Raw genomic sequence first — 19,023 nt, forward strand, 5'->3', positions numbered from 1 at the left:
TGCAATAATAATATAACTACACTCTGGAGAATTAAGGCAGAAACACAGTTATATTTTTATACTAACAGGCCACAGAAAAATTTGACAGAAAATGACCAAGATGTAAAACAGCTAACAGTAGAGGCAACAAATATAACACATTCAAATATTCCCATGAGATGTAAAAGTAAATAAGTTACAAAGTGAATTATTTACAACTAATTTAAGTGTAGTTTCCATGTTGGTTTTTGGAATCCTATTTCTACCATTTTGATGAAAAATATTCTCTTTTGTTATCTGTTAAGTTTATTAATTGACTTAACATCTCAATAATGAGATGCTCTCCTTATATAAGCGGGTCAAAATTACAAACTGGTCTTATCTAAGGGCCAAGCTATAATTATTATTTTCTTAAACAGCATAAATTACCAATTATTTTCAAATGTATATACGTTTATGGAATTTAGAATATAAGTCACTGAATGAAAGAATGAGAAAAAAAATAGATGGCAATAATATCTTACTTTTTAATCATCAGTTTTTACATTTATTATTATTTCCTATTAATACTTTTAATCACAATCTATCAAATCAGCTAAACTAAAACATCAATAAAAATGTGAATATAATGCTTTTAACATTTAACTTTAAAATAAGAATACAGTAAAAAATGGATTAAAGCTTATTAACTCAAGTCTGACGTATTTTCTAGGCTGGAAGTGTCTCAAGAGTTTGATCATTCCCGTCTGATCTCTTAGTAGCAATGTTCTACTTTTTGCTTCTGGCTGGTGTTCATTTTCTTTTAGGTTTAACAACTCAGTTTTAGCTTCAACAGATTTCACCAAAACTTTTTATTTATCTAGTTTGTGTTTGAAATCTGCTGTCACTTTAAATAAAAAATCCAATTTAACAGATAAAAAGCAGTGTAACTTCTTAGTAGCTTTGATGATCCAAAGTATATTTCTGCCTTCAGAAAAAAAAACCTGATTCTTTAGCTCTGATTAAACAAAATCACTGGATCACCTGATTTATTCAACTACAGTTTTACCCTGACAATCAATTTACAGGTTTAATTTTACAGACAATTTACAGGTCTCTCTTGTAAATGAGTCCCCGAGGCTCAATGTTAACCTGTATAAATAGACGTTGAATGAAAAAAATAAAATAAAAAAAGAACAGTGAGTTCCTTATCAACTTAATTTGAAAAGAGTATTTTTAGTTTTAAGTACTGAACAATTCCTTATTTTAAAAGAGAGTTGGCAATCCTTTACCTGATCTAATACAATTAAAATATTGCTGGGGCCAGAGAAAATGATATATCTCGCCCGCAGGCCGTCATTGTTTAGCTAATCTTTTCTCACTAGTGATGGAAATGGGCTTCCATACTGGTTTATATACTAATCTTTGTTGGTGTGAGAAAAAAAAAGGAATACAATTAATGTCCACGTCTTTCTATTGCACAATGCGGCTTTCTGGTTGAGTTTACACTTGTCCTGTTGTTTCTTTCCACGTGTTCCAGCTGTTTCTACAGACCCGCCCCTTTTGTTTCCTTAACACGTACTGTGATTGGTCGGCTTGTCTGTCAATCAAGCCACTCACTCACCTCGCCACTTGGCTGGACAGCTCTCCCCGGACGTCACCGATTCCGTCCCAACACGGAAACATTGAGAAGTGACATGAGAGTTTGTCACTAATTTAAAGCGGTATTCATAGTTTTAATGTCTCATTGTAGCTGAGCGCGCGACGTTAACGATGTCGAATGTGGGATTATGCGACTGACGGACGCAGACACCGGGACCGAGGAGAGAGTTCGGCCTCTGTTGTTAGTTGGGGAGCATTAGACCTCCACTGTTTGTGTTGGAATATGAGACCGAGTGCTGTGGGGGTCACGGGGGCTCTGGGGCGACTGCTACTGTCTCTTCTGCTGCTTTCGAAAGGCCAAACACTTCAGGTAAACTTGGTGACGGTGTCGTGTCACCGTTAGTTGTCAGTTGAGTTTATGTTGTGCTATTTTTTACGCAACTGGTATCCACGTCTTATTTCAGGCTCCAGGCGGTAAAGTTGCCAAAAATATGATGGAGCATTTTATAAGTTTAGCTAGCTCATTAGTTTAGTCTAAAACTGTCCAAAGAAAGTAGCTCTGCGTGTTTGTTAACGTTTGTGCGCGCGCACAACTTGGTTGTGTTTTCATTGAAGTGTGGCAAGCCGTTGTAACATATATTCAAACAATATTTAGTCAATTTTTAGAGCTTATTTTTTTCTATTTTTAATAACAATTTTGGTAATTTTGTTACCATTATGTATGAAAATCTTTCCTGTTAGAAAGTTGCCATGTTGTCTGCCATGTTGAAAGCCAAGCTCCAGAAAAGTTTTGCTTTTGAAAACTTTAATTCCTCTTTTTTTTCTGGCTGTAAATCACTTTTTCTTTTTTGGTTGGTTGTATTCTCTGGTATCGGATGCTGTGCAGCTGGAATGATTTTTACTGAAACTTTTTTACTTTTGGACATTTGTTATAATGCGTAGCCATGGCAACAAGTTCTTTTTTTTTTTTTTACAATGGAGAGCAGCTGATTATCATCTCAAACGCTCAAATAATATCTCAACTACAGCCCCAAATCTCAAATGAATTGCAAAGAAGGCACAGTGGATGCATTCCCGTCTACATGCCGGCAGTGCTCGAAATGTCTGACCACTGACATCCTGGAGCTGGCAGGAAACGCGGCTCATGACAGTGGAGGGACAGGGATTGCCCCCTGACATCTGCAGATGGCTGTCCGCAGTGATGAGGAGCTCTGCACGCTCCTGGGAGGAGTGGCCATTGTTCGGGGAGGAGTTCTGCCTGGCACTCAGGCGGTCCTACAGCTCGGGTGAACCGAGAGGCCAGCCGAGTCTGGTTGGACGGATCGGACGACATCTGTGGCCAGTTTCTTCAGATCTGCTGTGGGACAGACCTTTACTAGAGATCCTTCCTGCCTACAGCCATCAGTATCTATAACATTTCTTAATGAAACAAGGATAATAAGTTACAACAACATTTAATTTCCCTTTGGGATTAATAAAGTATTTTTGAATTTAATTGAATTAAGCAAAGAGGATTGATGCAAAGAACGATCAGTGTTGTTAATTCAACTGTAGCGGTCAACTTTTGTGCAGTTTTATGCTCAGATAGAAATCCATCCATCCATTTTCTTCTGCTTATCCGGGGTCGGGTCACGGGGTAGCAGCTTAAGTAGGGAGGCCCAGACTTCCCTCTCCCCAGCCACTTGGGCCAGCTCCTCCGGGGGAATCCCAAGGCGTTCCCAGACCAGCCGAGAAACATAGTCCCTCCAGCGTGTCCTGGGTCTTCCTCTGGGTCTCTGCCCGCTCAGACAGAGATTAAAAAACAAAAAAAGTCGTACTACAGAGTTCTTCCAGTTCTGACTAAATGAGAACAAACACGCAAGAGTTGCTCAACTCATTTTGTTGGAGGTATTTTTGCCTGTCCAGTTAAAAAAAAATTACAATTTCATCTATATGTTTTCTTAGAATAAAAGAAAATGTTTATCTTTAGTAGACTCGTTCAGTTCGACACAGAACTGCTCCTCTTTCATATGAAGCCTCGAAGGCAGAAAGTTGCAGCCTTTTCACTTCTTTTTCTCTTTAAGTGCAGAAAATTGACATTAAAAAGTTGGTATTAAAACGGTTGAAACAGCGACAAGTCTTGTCTATAACAGGTAGTCTGTTGAAAGGTTTATTTTTTATTAACAGAATATTCAAAAACATGCTGCATGCATTCTGGGAGAAACTTGCACCCAAAATCAGTGAGAAGATATAAAAAATAAGATAAAAATAACCGTTTGGATATCCAGACAGTACATTTAATTTTTGAAGAGATGAATTATGGGTGTGTGCTTGAAGGATGTTGTTTAACTATTATATGACAAATGGGCTTGCCTTCATATCCAACCTTCAGTGAGTAAATATGGGAGTCACAAACAGACAGGAGGACACAGTCATGTTTTTCAGGACCATCACAATTAGTTTTTCCTCTTCCTAACGTTTAGATTAAAGCTAAATCGTGACACTATTTACTTACTATTTTAAATCCTTGCTATGCAGATTAGTTTCAACATTTTTAAACCCCGCAGTAGCAGCCACACAAGTTCATCAGTCCTTTTCACAGGGTGTGGTTTAAACAGGATATCCTGCTGAATAAGGAACACGGTCCAATTTATTTGTCTTTCAATTTACTGCAGATCTGGACGACCAAGTCCTGACACACCTGTTTGCACAAATTCAAACTCATCAAACTCAAGATGGAATGAATTTTTTTTCCTTCTTCTTTTTTTTAGGTTGAAGGAGTGAAATCAGTCACACTCCCAGAATCCCTCCTGTTCATCTCGACTCTGGATGGGAGTCTGCACGCCGTCTCCAAACAGACAGGAGACATCAAGTGGACCTTAAGAGAAGGTTCTTGTACACAGAAGTCTTTGCTGCTTGCTGTCCTTTTTTATTTTAAAAATGTTACTCATTAAGTTATTATTTTAATCTCCAGACCCCATTATTCAGGTGCCCATCTACCTCCCGGAGTAAGTAACGTACACCTGCATGCACTCAGGTTTGAATTGAACAAATACTTAAATATTTGTTTGCTACAAACTTAAATGTATTTAAAGCCCAAATTACTGTAACAGATGTTTTAGTCTTGTTTGCTGTCAAGTTGGAATATCATTAAGTTTAGACTATTTCAGCTTTAGTGTATTCTCATACCTGAATGTTTTTTTTTTTGGTTTCTTTTTCTGCACATGAAACCTGATCTGATCTGTCTCCAAGGCTCTGTTTATTACCGTCATTAATGTGTCTCAGTTGATCCAGTCATGACTTCACTTCTCTTGAGTGTACCAGCGCTTATGTGGCATGTTTAGGGACCACTCGAGATCTGATTTCACTTTCGTGTTCTGTATGCAAAAAGACATCAACTGTAGACCCAAAGTCAAAACACTGCTGTCCTGCATGAATCCATAAAGTTCCTAATTCACAAAACTGAACTAATAGTTGTACTTTTTACAGTGCTTGTACGGTTTGATCATGTACAAGTTCTATAAATCTCATGTAATTAAAAACACCAGGAAATAATGTTAAATGTAATGGAAATGAGAGAAATTGCATTTTCTGCGAAAATGCAGTGTGAATGCTTATTACAGAAAAAATTGCTGAAAAACAGCTGAAATTAGCTAAAATATTCTGACATGTAGTCAAAATTGAAGAACAACCTAAATTAGCAGAAGGAAAGCTGAAAGAACACATATGTGCTGAATTAGGTTTTAAATAAGCAGAAAGGAGCACAAAATTTGAGAAATTAGCTAAAAAAAAGGGTGAAATTAGCAAAAATAAAAATAGCTGAAAAGGCAAAAAGAAGCTTAAACTACCAGAAGCTACAAGTAAAACTACAAAGAAGCGGAAAGAACTGAAATTAGCAACAACATAAGTGGAATTAATGAAAAAGCTAAAATTAGCATCAGAAGAGCTGAATAGTAGCTGAAAGAGCAGAAAAAGCTGAAACTAGCAGAAAAAAAAATCTGAAAGGATCATAATAAGCTGAAATTAGAATAAAAAAATTAATTAGGCTGAAAGTAGCAGAAATTAACTGTAAAAACTTTTTTAAACAGCTAAAATTAACTAAAAATGCTAAAAACCTAGCTGAAAATTTAGAACAAACTTAAATTAGCAGAAGAAAGCAGAAAGAACCCGTTTGCCCAATTATGCTGAAAGAAGAAATGAGCACAAAAAAGTGGAAATTATCTGGGAAAAAAAAGCTGAAATTAGCAACAAAACAAAAACAGCTGAAAGAAGCTGAAGCGGAACAAAATGTGAAAGAAGCAGTAAAATGTTGTAAACGGATCTAAAGATTTGAAGGATGTAAAATGAGCTCATTTAATTCCCTATGAGAAAAAGCATGGCAGAAAACGCCAAATATTTTGAAAAGCTAAAGTTGCACCAATGCCAAAAGTCATAGCACCTTCTCCTGAACGAGCTGAACGTTTTGATTTATGATTTGTTGAAGTAGCACAAAAATTGTGGAACGAGAAAGATGCTGAAAAATGTACGGAAGAAAAATGGATCACAATAGTGTGAATACGTCATAAACATTCACACAATTAATAGTTATACTTCTTACAGTGCTTGTACAGTTTGATCATGTACAACTTCTATAAATCTCATGTAAGCTGAAAAAAATGAAAAACATAATGGTAAATATAATAGAAATAATATTTTGTTATTGCTCTTTTTGAAGTGCACATCATCAATGAACTCCTGTACACACTGCTTAACACATCTCTACAGCAACTTAAATGTGCTGGTACACAAAATTAACTTGTCCTCCGATTTGTTTTACAATAAACCACATAGTTTTAACATTAAAAAGTCTTAGCTGTAAATATGTTTCTGTAACAGATTACTGTTCTAAAATTTGCCTCATAATTTCCTCCCGTCATGAAAGGGAGTGATATTCGCTCATGACCGTCATCACAGTTCATCTACATCTATTTTTGGTTTCAGTCTGATTCAAGCCAGTTAATATTAAGTTAAGGTTTGGTGTGGTAGTAGCTGAGAGTTATTCCCATCAGATACTCCAAGGTCTGACAGATTACACATGATTTTAATCTAAAACTTTAGCATATAAGGCGGTGGGCGAGGAGTTTATTATGATCATTTAGTTAAAATTTCTGTACTAGATTTCAAGCTTTATGTTGTTGCTGACCCAGCTGTTCCATTTATTTCCCCCTAATGTTTTCTTCGATTTTATTGTTCGTTATTCTTAATGATTTTGCATAAACGGTCAATTACTGTCAAAAATGAGTTCTGCAGCGTCACATCATCACGCTGGGTGTTACAGATCTGAGACAGTTTGAAGAGCTTTGAGGTTTAAGTTGTTTCTTTGGGGTTAACTTTAAAGCTCTGAGCATTAACGTTGAGACTTTTGAAGCCATTTTAGCTAGAAAGAGAAGTGAAAGATAAAATTAGAACCGTCACCTAAATTTTCAATGTGTAGATTTCTAATTTATTCGTTAATTCACCGTTTTCACTGTAATTTTATTTCCCTTGACGTGTGACTTACTTATTAAACAAACAAACAAACAAACAAACAAACAAAAAGCCACAGTAGCTCCAAATTTCTCTTCCGATTTTGTTTTTAACTTGGTTCAAATTTGCCAGCTCTTAACTCGGCTTTTGTGGATATATTTTTTAAATATATTTGAGAAGAACTGAACATTATTTGTGTCTTTTAATCAAAATCAAAGGGTTTATAAATTAAAAATATGATGATAAAATGTATCCTAGGACCTTGTAAATTGTTCCATAGTTATAACTAATTCCTACGACAGAATGATTTTTGTTTTTGTATATGTTTTTATTCTAGGCCAGGTTTCCTCCCAGACCCTAACGATGGCAGTCTGTATTTGCTTGGTGGGAAGCACAAAGAAGGCCTGATGGTGATATTTTTACATACTGGTGTCAGGTATTTTTTGTTTTAGTGAGGAAGTCATTCATGTTGTGTTTTGTCTGCAGAAACTGCCTTTTACGATCCCAGAGCTGGTGCAGTCAGCTCCCTGCAGAAGCTCTGACGGCATACTCTACACAGGTCAGACACAAAACGTCTGCGCATGGAAGACGGTTGGATACTGTTAGGACTGGAGATGGGTAAATATTTGATCTCGCCTCTGTGCGTCTGTCTACATGCAGGGAAAAAACATGACGTGTGGTTCGTAGTGGATCCTGAAACGGGCGAGAAGCAAACGAGTTTAACCACATCCTCCTCTGAATCCATCTGCCCCAACACTCCTCTGCTCTACATTGGACGCACAGGTTCGACACGCAGCCGGCGAGCAGATTCCTGCGCGGCTGAGGCGTGACGCCTGATGTTAACGTTTGTTTTGCAGAATATACGGTCACCATGTTCGATACGAAGACACAAGAGCTGCGATGGAATGCTACGTACAACGATTACTCTGCTCATCCCTACGATGAGAAGCAAGGCTACAGTACGATCCTGCACACAGTTACACAAACAGGAAGTTAAAAAACGTGTTTTTTGGACTATAAGGCGCACCAGATTATAAGGCTCAATGTCAATTTTTGAGAAAATTCAAGGATTTTAAGTGCACCTTATAGTCTGAAAAATACGGTAAGTAGTTTGTTCTACCTGTGAACCAATAACCACCTCGTTGAACTGGTTATATTAAAACCACGAAACACTTGATCACTTTTAGTGTTTATTTAGGAAAATGACGTTTTCCCAAGTAATTTTTCAGATATTATTCTTTATCTTTTTTGCACACTGCATGTTTCTGTTTGACTGTTTTCATGGTATTCAAACATTGAAATTAATTTTCCAAAAACTGCCCCACCAAGCCACCATCTGAATAAATCTCCTAAATCTAACCCAAATATGTTTTATATTTGTTCTTTGTAACCTTCTGTATGTGCCTTTTGTCCAGAGATGTCTCACCTGGTGTCGAGCGGAGATGGTCTCGTTGTGACAGTTGACAGAGAGTCAGGTAGGGGGCGCTGTGAGGGTTCTACCCCGTGAATTAGCCGTTAACGCTTTTCCAAATTTTCCTCTCTATCCTGCAGAGGGTTTTAAGTGTTCTATCTTGTTTTTGTTCAGGCGACGTTCTTTGGACTCAGAATTACGGCTCACCTGTCGTAGGGGTGTACCTTTACTATGAAGACTCGCTGAGACACGCCCCTCACCTGTCCCTCGCCATGGAGACGCTGCGCTTCCTCACATTCTCCTCTGCCAAAGACCAGGCAGACGCTCACTCCACACTGAAGTGGAGCTATCAGTTTGTGAAGGAGCAAGCCAGTGCTCAAACACAGCTAGTGTAAGAGACCAGCACTCATCCCACTTTAGTTATGCAGTGATTTATTTATTTAATTTTTTCATAAACAACAGTCAGTGTTTGTGTGTTTATTCGTTACCAAAATGTTTCATGACCCACTAGACACATTTGAATGAAACTTACTGAAAGAAAAGTTTGGAAGTACGTCTACAGTCTTTTAGAGTTGACCCAATTAAAGCTGGCTGCTGCATGTTAACATCTGGTGTGGTAGTAGCTGAGACTGATCCCAAACACGTACTCTGAGGTGACATCCAGTGATGGCATGAGCTCACCGCAATGTTAGTTTCAAGGTTGGACCAAAAACAATAGTGTTTTTCAACATAATATGATCTTAGTTGAAAAAGGGGGTGGACGATATGCATTCGCTCAAGGAATGCAAAGCTTTTATATTAATATTAATTCGTAGCTCTTTTTTCCCCTCAAACCTCAGATAAAAGGGGTTCAAACTGACAAATGCAGAAATTAAATGATGCCATGTCTTGCCAAATTTGTATCTCCATCAGGATAACGTGGATAATGTTTTCTAATACAGTAGTCCCTCATTTGTCACGGGGGATCCGTACCCTGAAGCCCCTGGATAAGTGGAAAAATCGCGAAGTAGGAATAGCAGTACACTAAGACACACCTTTAGTATAATTTCAAGCAAACAAATAATTATTTTTAAGTATTAATCTTGTTAAAGTCCTCCCTTACATGCTCCCATGGCCACCATTTGGCAGCCAATCATTTTTTGGCACAACACAGGCCCACGTTTCCAGGTTGTCAGCGGTGACGTATAATAGATGCGACTTATATAGCGAAGCGACGTATTTATGTTTTTTTCCACTTTATTAGACATATTTGGAGAGATGCGATTTATACGGCGGTGCGACGTGTACGGTGGTATTCTAAACTCTAAACGCTCTAAAAGAGCACAGAATGTCATGATTTCAGCTCTCTGCCTCCGGCCGCACTATGCCATCTTACAGCACTCTCGGCCACGCCCACGTCTCCGCTGCAGAGCGACACTGCAGGAGGAAGCTTCTCCTTCTTCTGTGGGCTGCACATAGGTGCAGCAGGTGCTAAATAATTTATTTAAAATAAAAATTCCATGCCAATCGTGGGGCTCATCCATCAACCAGCCAATTGTGTGTACATTATATTTTAGGTCGTTTTTGGAATAGTTATCTTTTTTAGTATTGTAACTTCTCAAAGCTGTTTTGCTTGAGTGTGTTATACAGAAATTTTAAGACCAGTCTGTCCACTTGTTTTATAGAGTTTAGTTGCTCTTAAATATGCTAACATTTGATTAACAACTGAAGCTTGTTATAAGATAAGAAAATAACCAGACTGTGTTTTCTTCCAGACCCACTCTCTATGTTGGAAAATTAGACTCCCACCTCTACGCTTTGACTTCACTTGTGCACCGTGGCGTCTCATTAGTGGTGAGTGCAGGATCTAATCCCTTTTCATCATTGAACACATCATCCTCAAACATCAATATATCTACCCCGCTCCTCAAATAAATAAACAAATCACAGAAACGGCACATTAGAGCAGTTACTGAAGGGTTGATGTTGAGCCTGTGCTTTCTGGTACCATGGCAGCCCCGAGGACTGACTCTGGCACGGATTGATGGTCCACTGACAGCAGGAGTGACGGTCAGTCAGAGAGGGGAATGTGAGATCACACCGTCCACTGACGTGCAGTATCCACCAGGGAGCAGCTTGAGAAACCGCTGGCTACTAATAGGTAATGGGATCCCCCAAAACACTCTGTCAGTGTCCACAGAGGGATCCAGCAGCTTAAAGAAATCACCACATGTAGTTAAACTTAACGGTTTAGTTCAGAGCTTTAAACTGGGATTCTGTGAATTATTATCCTCCCCATAGTAGACATCGCTTTGAACCGTCTCAGTTTGGAGAAATAGATTTTAATTCGGACCAGATTAACAAATTATCGTCTCGTCTCAGTGGAGCAAACAAAGTGGATTGCTGCCATCTTAAAACAGCTGCTGTCTCAAAAATCTTATGCGGGTTTGTCCAAACACCATTTTATAAATCACTAACCTATAGAATTATATGTAAATAACTGTCTTGTGCAAAAAGGACTGATGTATAGGAACTACAATAGGTAAGATATTTAGTGTTTACAACCCTTCCACAAACTTAAACTTTAAAAGATCAAAATGACCTCCTTAAGCTTGGAATTTTTTTTACATATCTATCACATTAATTATCCCTGCCCTGATAACAAACTGATAAGTCATATTTTTTTCTTTGTGCTGAAGGTCATCATGAGCCCCCTCCTGTGGCCCACACCACCATGCTGAGGGATTTCCCAGCCACCCTGCAGAACTCTGGTGAAGCAGTCATCCCCCCTCGCTCCTCTGCCTCTCCAGTGTCCTCTGGATCCTATGACCATCAGCGTTACGTGAGCCATCAGTCCTTTTCCTTCTCATTGTTGCAGTGTAAATCTGATTGTGTGTAAATGCTAAAATCTTTGGTATCAGTTACTCTGGAAAGCTTGTGAAAATCCAACGACACGAACGGATTCAAAAATCTTGTTTATTTCTATGTTTTTAGTTTCAGACAGCTTCTGGAAGCTATAGTGATGCTAACGCTAACAAGGTGGGGTCTGATGGCAAAGCCGCTGGGCAGGTACAGAAACCAGCTTCTGTGCTGCCTGTGCACATGACCCAGGACCGGCTGACGCTGGTCGTCCTGACAATCCTGCTGGGAGGATGGCTCACCTTCGTGCTCACGTTTCCCCTCGTGAGTTTATTGCGCTTTAGTTTGTGTGCAGTTAAAACTCAAACATTTTTTGAAGCACATTCACTCTTTTCTGTTGCTTGATTCTTATTAGTCCAAAGTGAAGACCGGCAATCGAGTGAAACAAATAGTTTGGTTCTGTTCAAACGACATCAAAATGTTGTTAACAGCGCCCACAAAGATCACAAACAGACTTGTTGACTTCTGTCTTAAAAGGCAAACTATCTCATGAACTACTGGATGGATTTGAATGAAACTCTCAAAAAAATAATCATTGGATGTGCATCTATTACTAATTAACTTTTGGCCAACCTTAATCAAGATGGCTACCACAGCTGATTGACCTTAGCAAACACAAAAAGGCTATAACTCTTGTCAGTTAGGCAGATATTGAGCTAAAATTTGGTGTGGTAGTAGCTGAGAGTCATCTCCAACATTCCCCAAACAATCTGGTTAAAATGAGTCTTCTTTGATCACAGCATTAACATTTTCTAAGCTGGACTGTAATCATTTAGAAGTTTTACTTGCTATATTCTTACTGTATGTTTTCATTCAGTTTATAGAAAGATGAACAGACTTGTGAAAATAATAGATCATCCCCTTGGGGTTTTTTTAATGTTGCAACTTCATGGTTGGAAATGAAGCTCTCAAGCACCGATATCTTGTATTTTATATGAGTTCAGCTCTTATGACCCATAATACTTTGGGAAAGTGAGCGGTCAGACCCAGGAGCAGGTGGAGGTCAGTGCTGTAGTTACTTTTCTTGTTACCACAGCTTTTCTTCAGATAAAGCAGAGATGAAGCACAGCAAAGAGGGACAAGATAGACTTTCAAAACCTTTTGACACAACTCCACCTTATCCTTAGGATTACTAACTTCAGCATTGAAATGCCTTGTGCTTGTGTATTTCTGCAGCGTAAAGCCCAGCAGCTGAAAGCTCAAAGGCAGCTGGAGGAGGCTTTTGAGTCTCGCTTCCATCAAATGCAGACAAACATTCAGACGGTGACCTTGGGTCCTGCAGACAGCAGCCTGTCTACTGACTCAGACATCACAAGTGATACATCCTTTCATGGTTTGACAGTGAAACAAGGTTTGTAAGCTCAGTCATCCAGGTAGATAACAATAAAAAGGTTAAATCATGTCATCTTGACCCATTTCTTTAAGTGAGAAATGTTTAGTTTCCCATCCAGCGGACTTAGTCAGTCTGCAGCCTGCCAACCAGATCTGTCCCATAAGTAGCCTTCATTGCTGTGTTTCAAGCCAACCTCCTGTTGAAATCTCAGAAGCGGCTTTTAACACGTGCAAAAAGGGCCCAACCGTCCAAAACAATCAATCATCATGTATAATAATCAAATGTTTTAGTTCAGATGGCAAACTTGCTACTCACAGAAACACCCTGAGGACAACCAAGGCCAAAGTGGTTCAGAAAAAAGGTTGGCTAGTAAAAAGTAAAACCATGCAAGAAACGTGTAGCAAAACACGATAAAAGTAACGGAACCCTAGATCAAAGTAGCAAGATGCTAGTCAAAAAGAGCAAAATGATGATTCAAAGCAAAAAAAAAAAAGCTATACAAATGTAGCTAAACTTTAGTTATAAGTAGAAAGGTATTATGTAACATGTAAAGTACTAAAACAATAGCCTAAAGTAGCAAAATGTTAATTAAAAATAGCACAAAATTCTAGTTAAAAGTAGCAATAGGCTAGGTATCAGAAGCAAAATGCTAGTTTTAAGTAGCCAAATGTGAGCTAAATTAGCAAAGTACTCGTTAATAGTAGCAGAGCCCTTGCTACTAGTAGCAAATGCTAGTTAATAGTAGCTAAAACTTAGTTTAAAGTAACAATACACTAGTTAAAAGCAGTCAAACACTGATTTTTAGTAACAAAACACTTGCTAAAAAATTTAAATGTAAGTTTTTAAAAGACCAAAAAGGTAGTCAAAAGAAGCAACACGCTAATTAAAAGTAACAAAATGATGCATAAATATATCAAAATGCTAGTTAAAAACAGCAAAACATTTTTCTAAAGTAGCTAAATGCTAGTAAATGGTAGCAAAAAGCTTATTAAACCAACCAAAAAACTATGTGAAAGTTAAAGTGGTGATCATTTTTCATTTGTCCGCTTTGTGTTTAAAAATAAAAAGTATTATAAACTCTGTGATTGTTATATTTTTGATTTAACACAAACATAAAAAGCACAGGTTTTGTTTAACACTTGACTCTCTGTGTTTAGACTCTCTGCCTGCATCAAATGATGCTTCACTTAATAATGAGAGTCACAGCAGAAGCCCCTCAGATGCAGATAAAAATGATTCAGGTGACCACGAACCCACCAGCGGTAAGACACCAACACGCCTCTTATTTACAAATAACTGATTCACAATACAAGGTTCTAACATCTGTATCTCTAGATGAGTGAAAAACATAAACTGGACCTAAACTTTTATTAATCTTCTCCAACTTTTTGCAGCGGACAACAGTAAAGAAGTTTTCATAGGAAAAATCTCCTTTGCGCCCTCTGAGGTGCTTGGACACGGGACAGCTGGAACGTTTGTTTTCAGGTATGTGAATCATTTTCAACATCACTTTTTACTCGTACAGAGAATAATTTTAGAGTTGAGGGTTGTTTTCAGGCAAATGTTTGTTTTATTTTTTTTTACTTTAGAGGTAAATTTGATGGGCGCCATATCGCTGTCAAGCGAATCTTGCCCAAGTGTTTCGAGGTAGCAGAGCGGGAGGTGCAACTTCTCCGGGAGTCTGACACACACCCGAACGTCATCCGGTACTTCTGCACGGAGCGGGACCGCCTGTTCACCTACATCGCCATCGAGCTGTGCGCTGCGACGCTGCAGCAGGTCAGCCGTTGGCTCAGGTCTGAACTTTAAACAGATCAATGCACACGATGTGACGCTAATGTGTCTGTTTTCATTTGATTGTATTCTGCAGTATGTGGAGGATCCATCCTGTTCTCTTGGGCTGAATCCTATAACTGTGCTGGAACAAACTATGTGTGGCCTTTCTCACCTCCACTCACTCAATATAGGTCTAAACTACACTCACACCCTGTACACACACCTGGACACACGAGGCTTTATTAGATATACAAATCATTTTAAATCCACACTTAAACAATTATCATTTTGAAAATCCTTTCTTCCTTCTTTTAGTCCATCGTGACCTGAAGCCTAGAAATATTCTCCTGTCTGGTCCAAATGCACTGGGTCAAGTTCGAGCCCTCATCTCAGACTTTGGTCTTTGTAAGAAGATCCCAGACGGTCAGAAGAGCTTTTCTCTGCGGTCTGGAATACCAGGAACTGAAGGGTGGATAGCTCCTGAAGTGCTGAGAGACACACCTGGATGTAAACCAGTAAGATGCACGCAAACGCATCAAAATTTAATTTACCTAAACTTAGACGCCAAATTAATGACATAAAAAACTCTGAATTCATCTGGTTTATTTTTGTTGCCTTCATCTTGTTTTCTCCTGTCATCTTTCCAGACAACAGCTGTGGATGTGTTCTCAGCAGGCTGTGTGTTTTATTATGTGGTCACCAGGGGGCAGCACCCCTTTGGAGACACGTTGAGACGACAAATCAACATCCTGTCAGGAGAATATTCACTCCTACACTTCATGGAAGAGATTCACGGTGAGGATTTAAGTTTCCTAAAGTCGCTAAATCAAGTACAAAACCTATGAGTCTATTCAACAAAGTTCAGTCAGCTCATCTGGATAGTTTATTTTTTTGTTGAGACGTTTCGTCCTTCATTCAAAGGACTTCATCAGTCTGAGGAGCCACAAACAAACTCAGTCCAACAAGCAGCACACTCACACAGTGGACCAACCAGTTTGCTGGTGATAAGATGGTTTCTGGGGCCCGCCCTCCGTCTCAATAAAAAAGAAACCGTCCAGATGACCTGACTGAACTTTGTTGGATTTTTTTACCTGGATTACTGAGCATGAACTTTGATGTTTTGAATCACTTTGGCTATGGCTACCTCAGAGGAGTCGACGGTGGAGAGGCTGGTCCCAGAAACCATCTTATCACTATGGGTCTATTATTTTTGTGTATGATCCTTGACAAAACCAAACCCGTTTCAATCCGACTGAGGTGTGGACTTTGGATTCCTTTAATCATTTCTTGTTTTTTCAACCATCTTGGTTTAGATCTGTTGCTGTGCTTGTTGTCTTGATATGTGACGTAACACGAGCCAAGCTTCAGCTGCCAGGCTTCACTTTTTACTCCAAAACATTTTGGCACACAGAGGAGTTTATAGTTTACGAGTACTACCCAGGTCCTGTAGCTGACAATGAAGCCCAAACTATTAATCCTCCACCACCGTGCTTCACCGATGGTATAAATGTGACACTATGGTCAAAACCCCTCAGGCTGGTGTTTGGTTGGTCCAAAGTTTGTTGTTCCTGAGGTGTAGGGGTTTGATCAAATGCAGCTGGACCACCTGGCAGCTCTTTTAAACAAACTTTACTTGTTCTGTCTTTTTTTTAATTGTCCGAAAAACGTCTTGGCTCTGTAGAGTTTTGGATGTAATTTTTTTTTTCAGTTTTCCTCAACGCTGCAGTTTGATCCTGATGGTTATTTTTTGTTGTTGTTGTGGATAATTTTTGTCTGTAAAGTGAAAGACTCCAAATAGTTTGGAAATGATTTTCTAGCACTGCCAAGCATGCTGGGAACCAATAACTGCTTATGAAAAAAAAAAGAAAAAAGTTTGGCATTAGTCTAATAACTCACACCTGAATTCCTGAAACCTCTGCTCCAATAGAGATTTTCACACCTATTATCAGTTAATCAAGTGACTAAGTAGCAGCACCTGGCTGCTAAAGGAACAGTTCAGATCTTTTACAGGAGGGCTCCATGGAGTGATGGTGAACACGTAAAATATGAGGTTGTGCTTTAATCCTATGAAACATCTACCTAGATTCTCCACAAACTGCTTCTTTATTTTGATGTGACATAAAGAAAAATATACTCCAGTGTAACATGGCATGTGATTTTGTGTTAAAAAAAAAAGTGTGTATACTATACTGTATTATATATATTTTTATGTCAGGTTAAAGATTTTGTCAGGACTGAAATTCATCATGCCCTGATACAGGATGGTTCAGAATTGAATTGTACTTTACTTTCTTGTAATTTGAAAAATCATCTTCAGAACCAAGAGGGAAGGATCTCGGCTTACTCTGACAGAACAATATGTCCGATTTATTCAGTTGTCATAATGCCTGCATGAAAATGATATTAATCTAAATCTGTTGTGACAACTCAAGTTAAATTATATACATAGTTTTGTCTATGACCAATCTGACACTCGTGTGTGTATCTTTTGGTAGATGATGTCATAGCGAAGGACCTGATCGAGCAAATGATCAGCGCCGATGCAAAGTCACGCCCCTCCACTGCCTGCGTGCTCAAACATCCGTTCTTCTGGAGCCCCGAGAAGCAGCTGCTCTTTTTCCAGGTTTCTTTAGTCCCTTTTTTGTGGCGATTCAAAAATGTAAACCTTTTGCTTATTGGTCATTTTAGTTGTATTAAATTTTGAATTAATCACATCTTTTGGTTTGGTCATACAGTAGATGCTCCAAGGTAGACCAACACAAAATGGATCATTTGACTGATCGTTTATTTTGAACATGTTTAAATATTACAACAAATCAGTCGTAAACAAACCAGTGAACTCACCCTGAACAAGTTCAATAAACAGTAGGAAGAAACAAGTTCAGATCTTTTGAATTAAGGGTGCTGTGGAAAAGTTATGAACATTTATATTTCTGCTTCTTACAGGCGACTTTTGAACGGCCTCAGATTGGAGAAATAAAGAGTTTATTCAGACAAGTTAATGGCTAGTCTGAGCGCAACCAAGACCAAAGTGAATATTTCAATAATAAATGTTTCATAATGCTAAACTGATGGTGATTTAGACACTGAAAAAGTAAACTTTTCACGAATCGTAAAAAAAAAAATATGTTGAGATTGGAAAACTGTTTCCTTAGACTAGCTATTAGCTCATTAGCCTGGTTGGAGTTAAACTCGTCAATTCAGTGAAATAATTCCCAAAACTTTCATAGTGATTTAAGCTAAATTGATTGTTTTGGTTTATGAAACAGCATTTGAACGAACTGTCCTACAGCTGTTGAGATTAAAGTTGTTTTAAGACGACAGCGGTCCACTTTGATCTCGGCTCTGCTCAGACTGGCCGGTAGCTCGTCAATCCGCCCCTCCAATCTGAGGTTGTTCAAAGCTCTATCTGCAACACGTAGCGTATTAACTGTTCACAAAGTTTTCATGGAAAGATCTTCAAAAGGATTTGAACGACCCCTTAAAGTCTTTTCTACGTTCGTTTGTTCTGAAAGGACGTTAGCGATCGCATCGAGAAGGAGCGAGCGGAGAGCCCCATCGTGGTGCGACTGGAGACCGCAGGAAGAACGGTGGTCCGAACCAACTGGAGGATGCACATTTCTGCGCCTCTGCAGACAGGTACCCACAGCAGCAGGTGCAGAACAACTGATCTGCAAACAGTTTTGTAGTAACATTTCTCCATGTGCACGTCAGACCTGAGGCGGTTCAGGACGTATAAAGGGAACTCCGTCAGAGATCTGCTCCGAGCCATGAGGAATAAGGTCCGCCCACTTCCCGTTCTGCTTCATTTGAGACGTTTAGAGACGTTCAGTAAAGTTTCTTTTTTTACTTCTAACAGAAGCATCACTACCACGAGCTGCCGTCGGACGTGCAGGAGACGCTCGGCGAACTTCCCGAAGGCTTCGTCGGCTACTTCACCTCACGGTTTCCACGGTTACTGATGCACACACACGCCGCTCTGCAAATCTGCGCACAGGAGAGGCCGTTTCACCCTTACTATCTGCCACCCGAAGCCAAGTAGCTTTCACATGACGAGGCACTCCGCAGGAAAAAAACTCCCTGATAGTACTCCATTATTGCTTTTGTAAAGCCTGTACTGTTTTAGGGGAAGTCACAGTGCTGTGAACAAGTTTTTATGTCTTTGGTTGTTTTATAGAATAATTTATTGATTTTTAACTCTTCCTCACAAGGGCTTTAAAACCTTTTGATAAAGACACTCCTATTTTATTGGCTTGTGGGAAAATTTGTTTCTGGGAAGCAACTTATGGGAATAAGTTGTATCAGCAGTTTAAAACAAACAGACATCCAGACGCAACATTTTGCCACTTTTACAGACTAAAATATGTGTAATATTACAGTAAATTGTTTTTAACTTATGGAAATATGCACTGAGATGAGCTTCAGCTGTTTGACAGCTTCTTTTCTTTAATCAAAATTGTTTAAATTAAATCAGGATTTAATAATAATATGAATATTAATAATAAAGTGTTGATTGGGTGACCCCCAAATGACTGAGGAAACATGTAAATTCATCCCTGAA

At 38.8% G+C, this 19,023-nt stretch overlaps 1 protein-coding gene across 1 annotated transcript; it reads left to right on the forward strand.

The window, feature by feature from the left end:
* The first annotated feature begins 1,779 nt into the window (after nucleotides 1-1,779).
* On the forward strand, nucleotides 1,780-18,504 carry ern2 (endoplasmic reticulum to nucleus signaling 2). Its single transcript, XM_037690307.1, has 24 exons — nucleotides 1,780-1,930; nucleotides 4,311-4,428; nucleotides 4,514-4,547; nucleotides 7,382-7,454; nucleotides 7,531-7,603; nucleotides 7,705-7,827; nucleotides 7,902-8,003; nucleotides 8,460-8,519; nucleotides 8,630-8,846; nucleotides 10,210-10,288; nucleotides 10,451-10,595; nucleotides 11,134-11,276; nucleotides 11,429-11,647; nucleotides 12,530-12,668; nucleotides 13,844-13,948; nucleotides 14,081-14,171; nucleotides 14,276-14,465; nucleotides 14,557-14,653; nucleotides 14,778-14,977; nucleotides 15,110-15,257; nucleotides 16,958-17,085; nucleotides 17,978-18,101; nucleotides 18,177-18,244; nucleotides 18,322-18,504. The coding sequence occupies exons 1-24, from the start codon at nucleotides 1,844-1,846 to the stop codon at nucleotides 18,502-18,504; spliced, it is 2,946 nt and encodes a 981-aa protein (XP_037546235.1). The 5' UTR covers nucleotides 1,780-1,843.
* The last annotated feature ends 519 nt before the right edge of the window (nucleotides 18,505-19,023 follow it).

This window comes from Nematolebias whitei, chromosome 16 (genome assembly GCF_014905685.2).
Source record: "Nematolebias whitei isolate Nwh7 chromosome 16, NemWhi1, whole genome shotgun sequence".
NCBI lineage: Eukaryota > Metazoa > Chordata > Actinopteri > Cyprinodontiformes > Rivulidae > Nematolebias > Nematolebias whitei.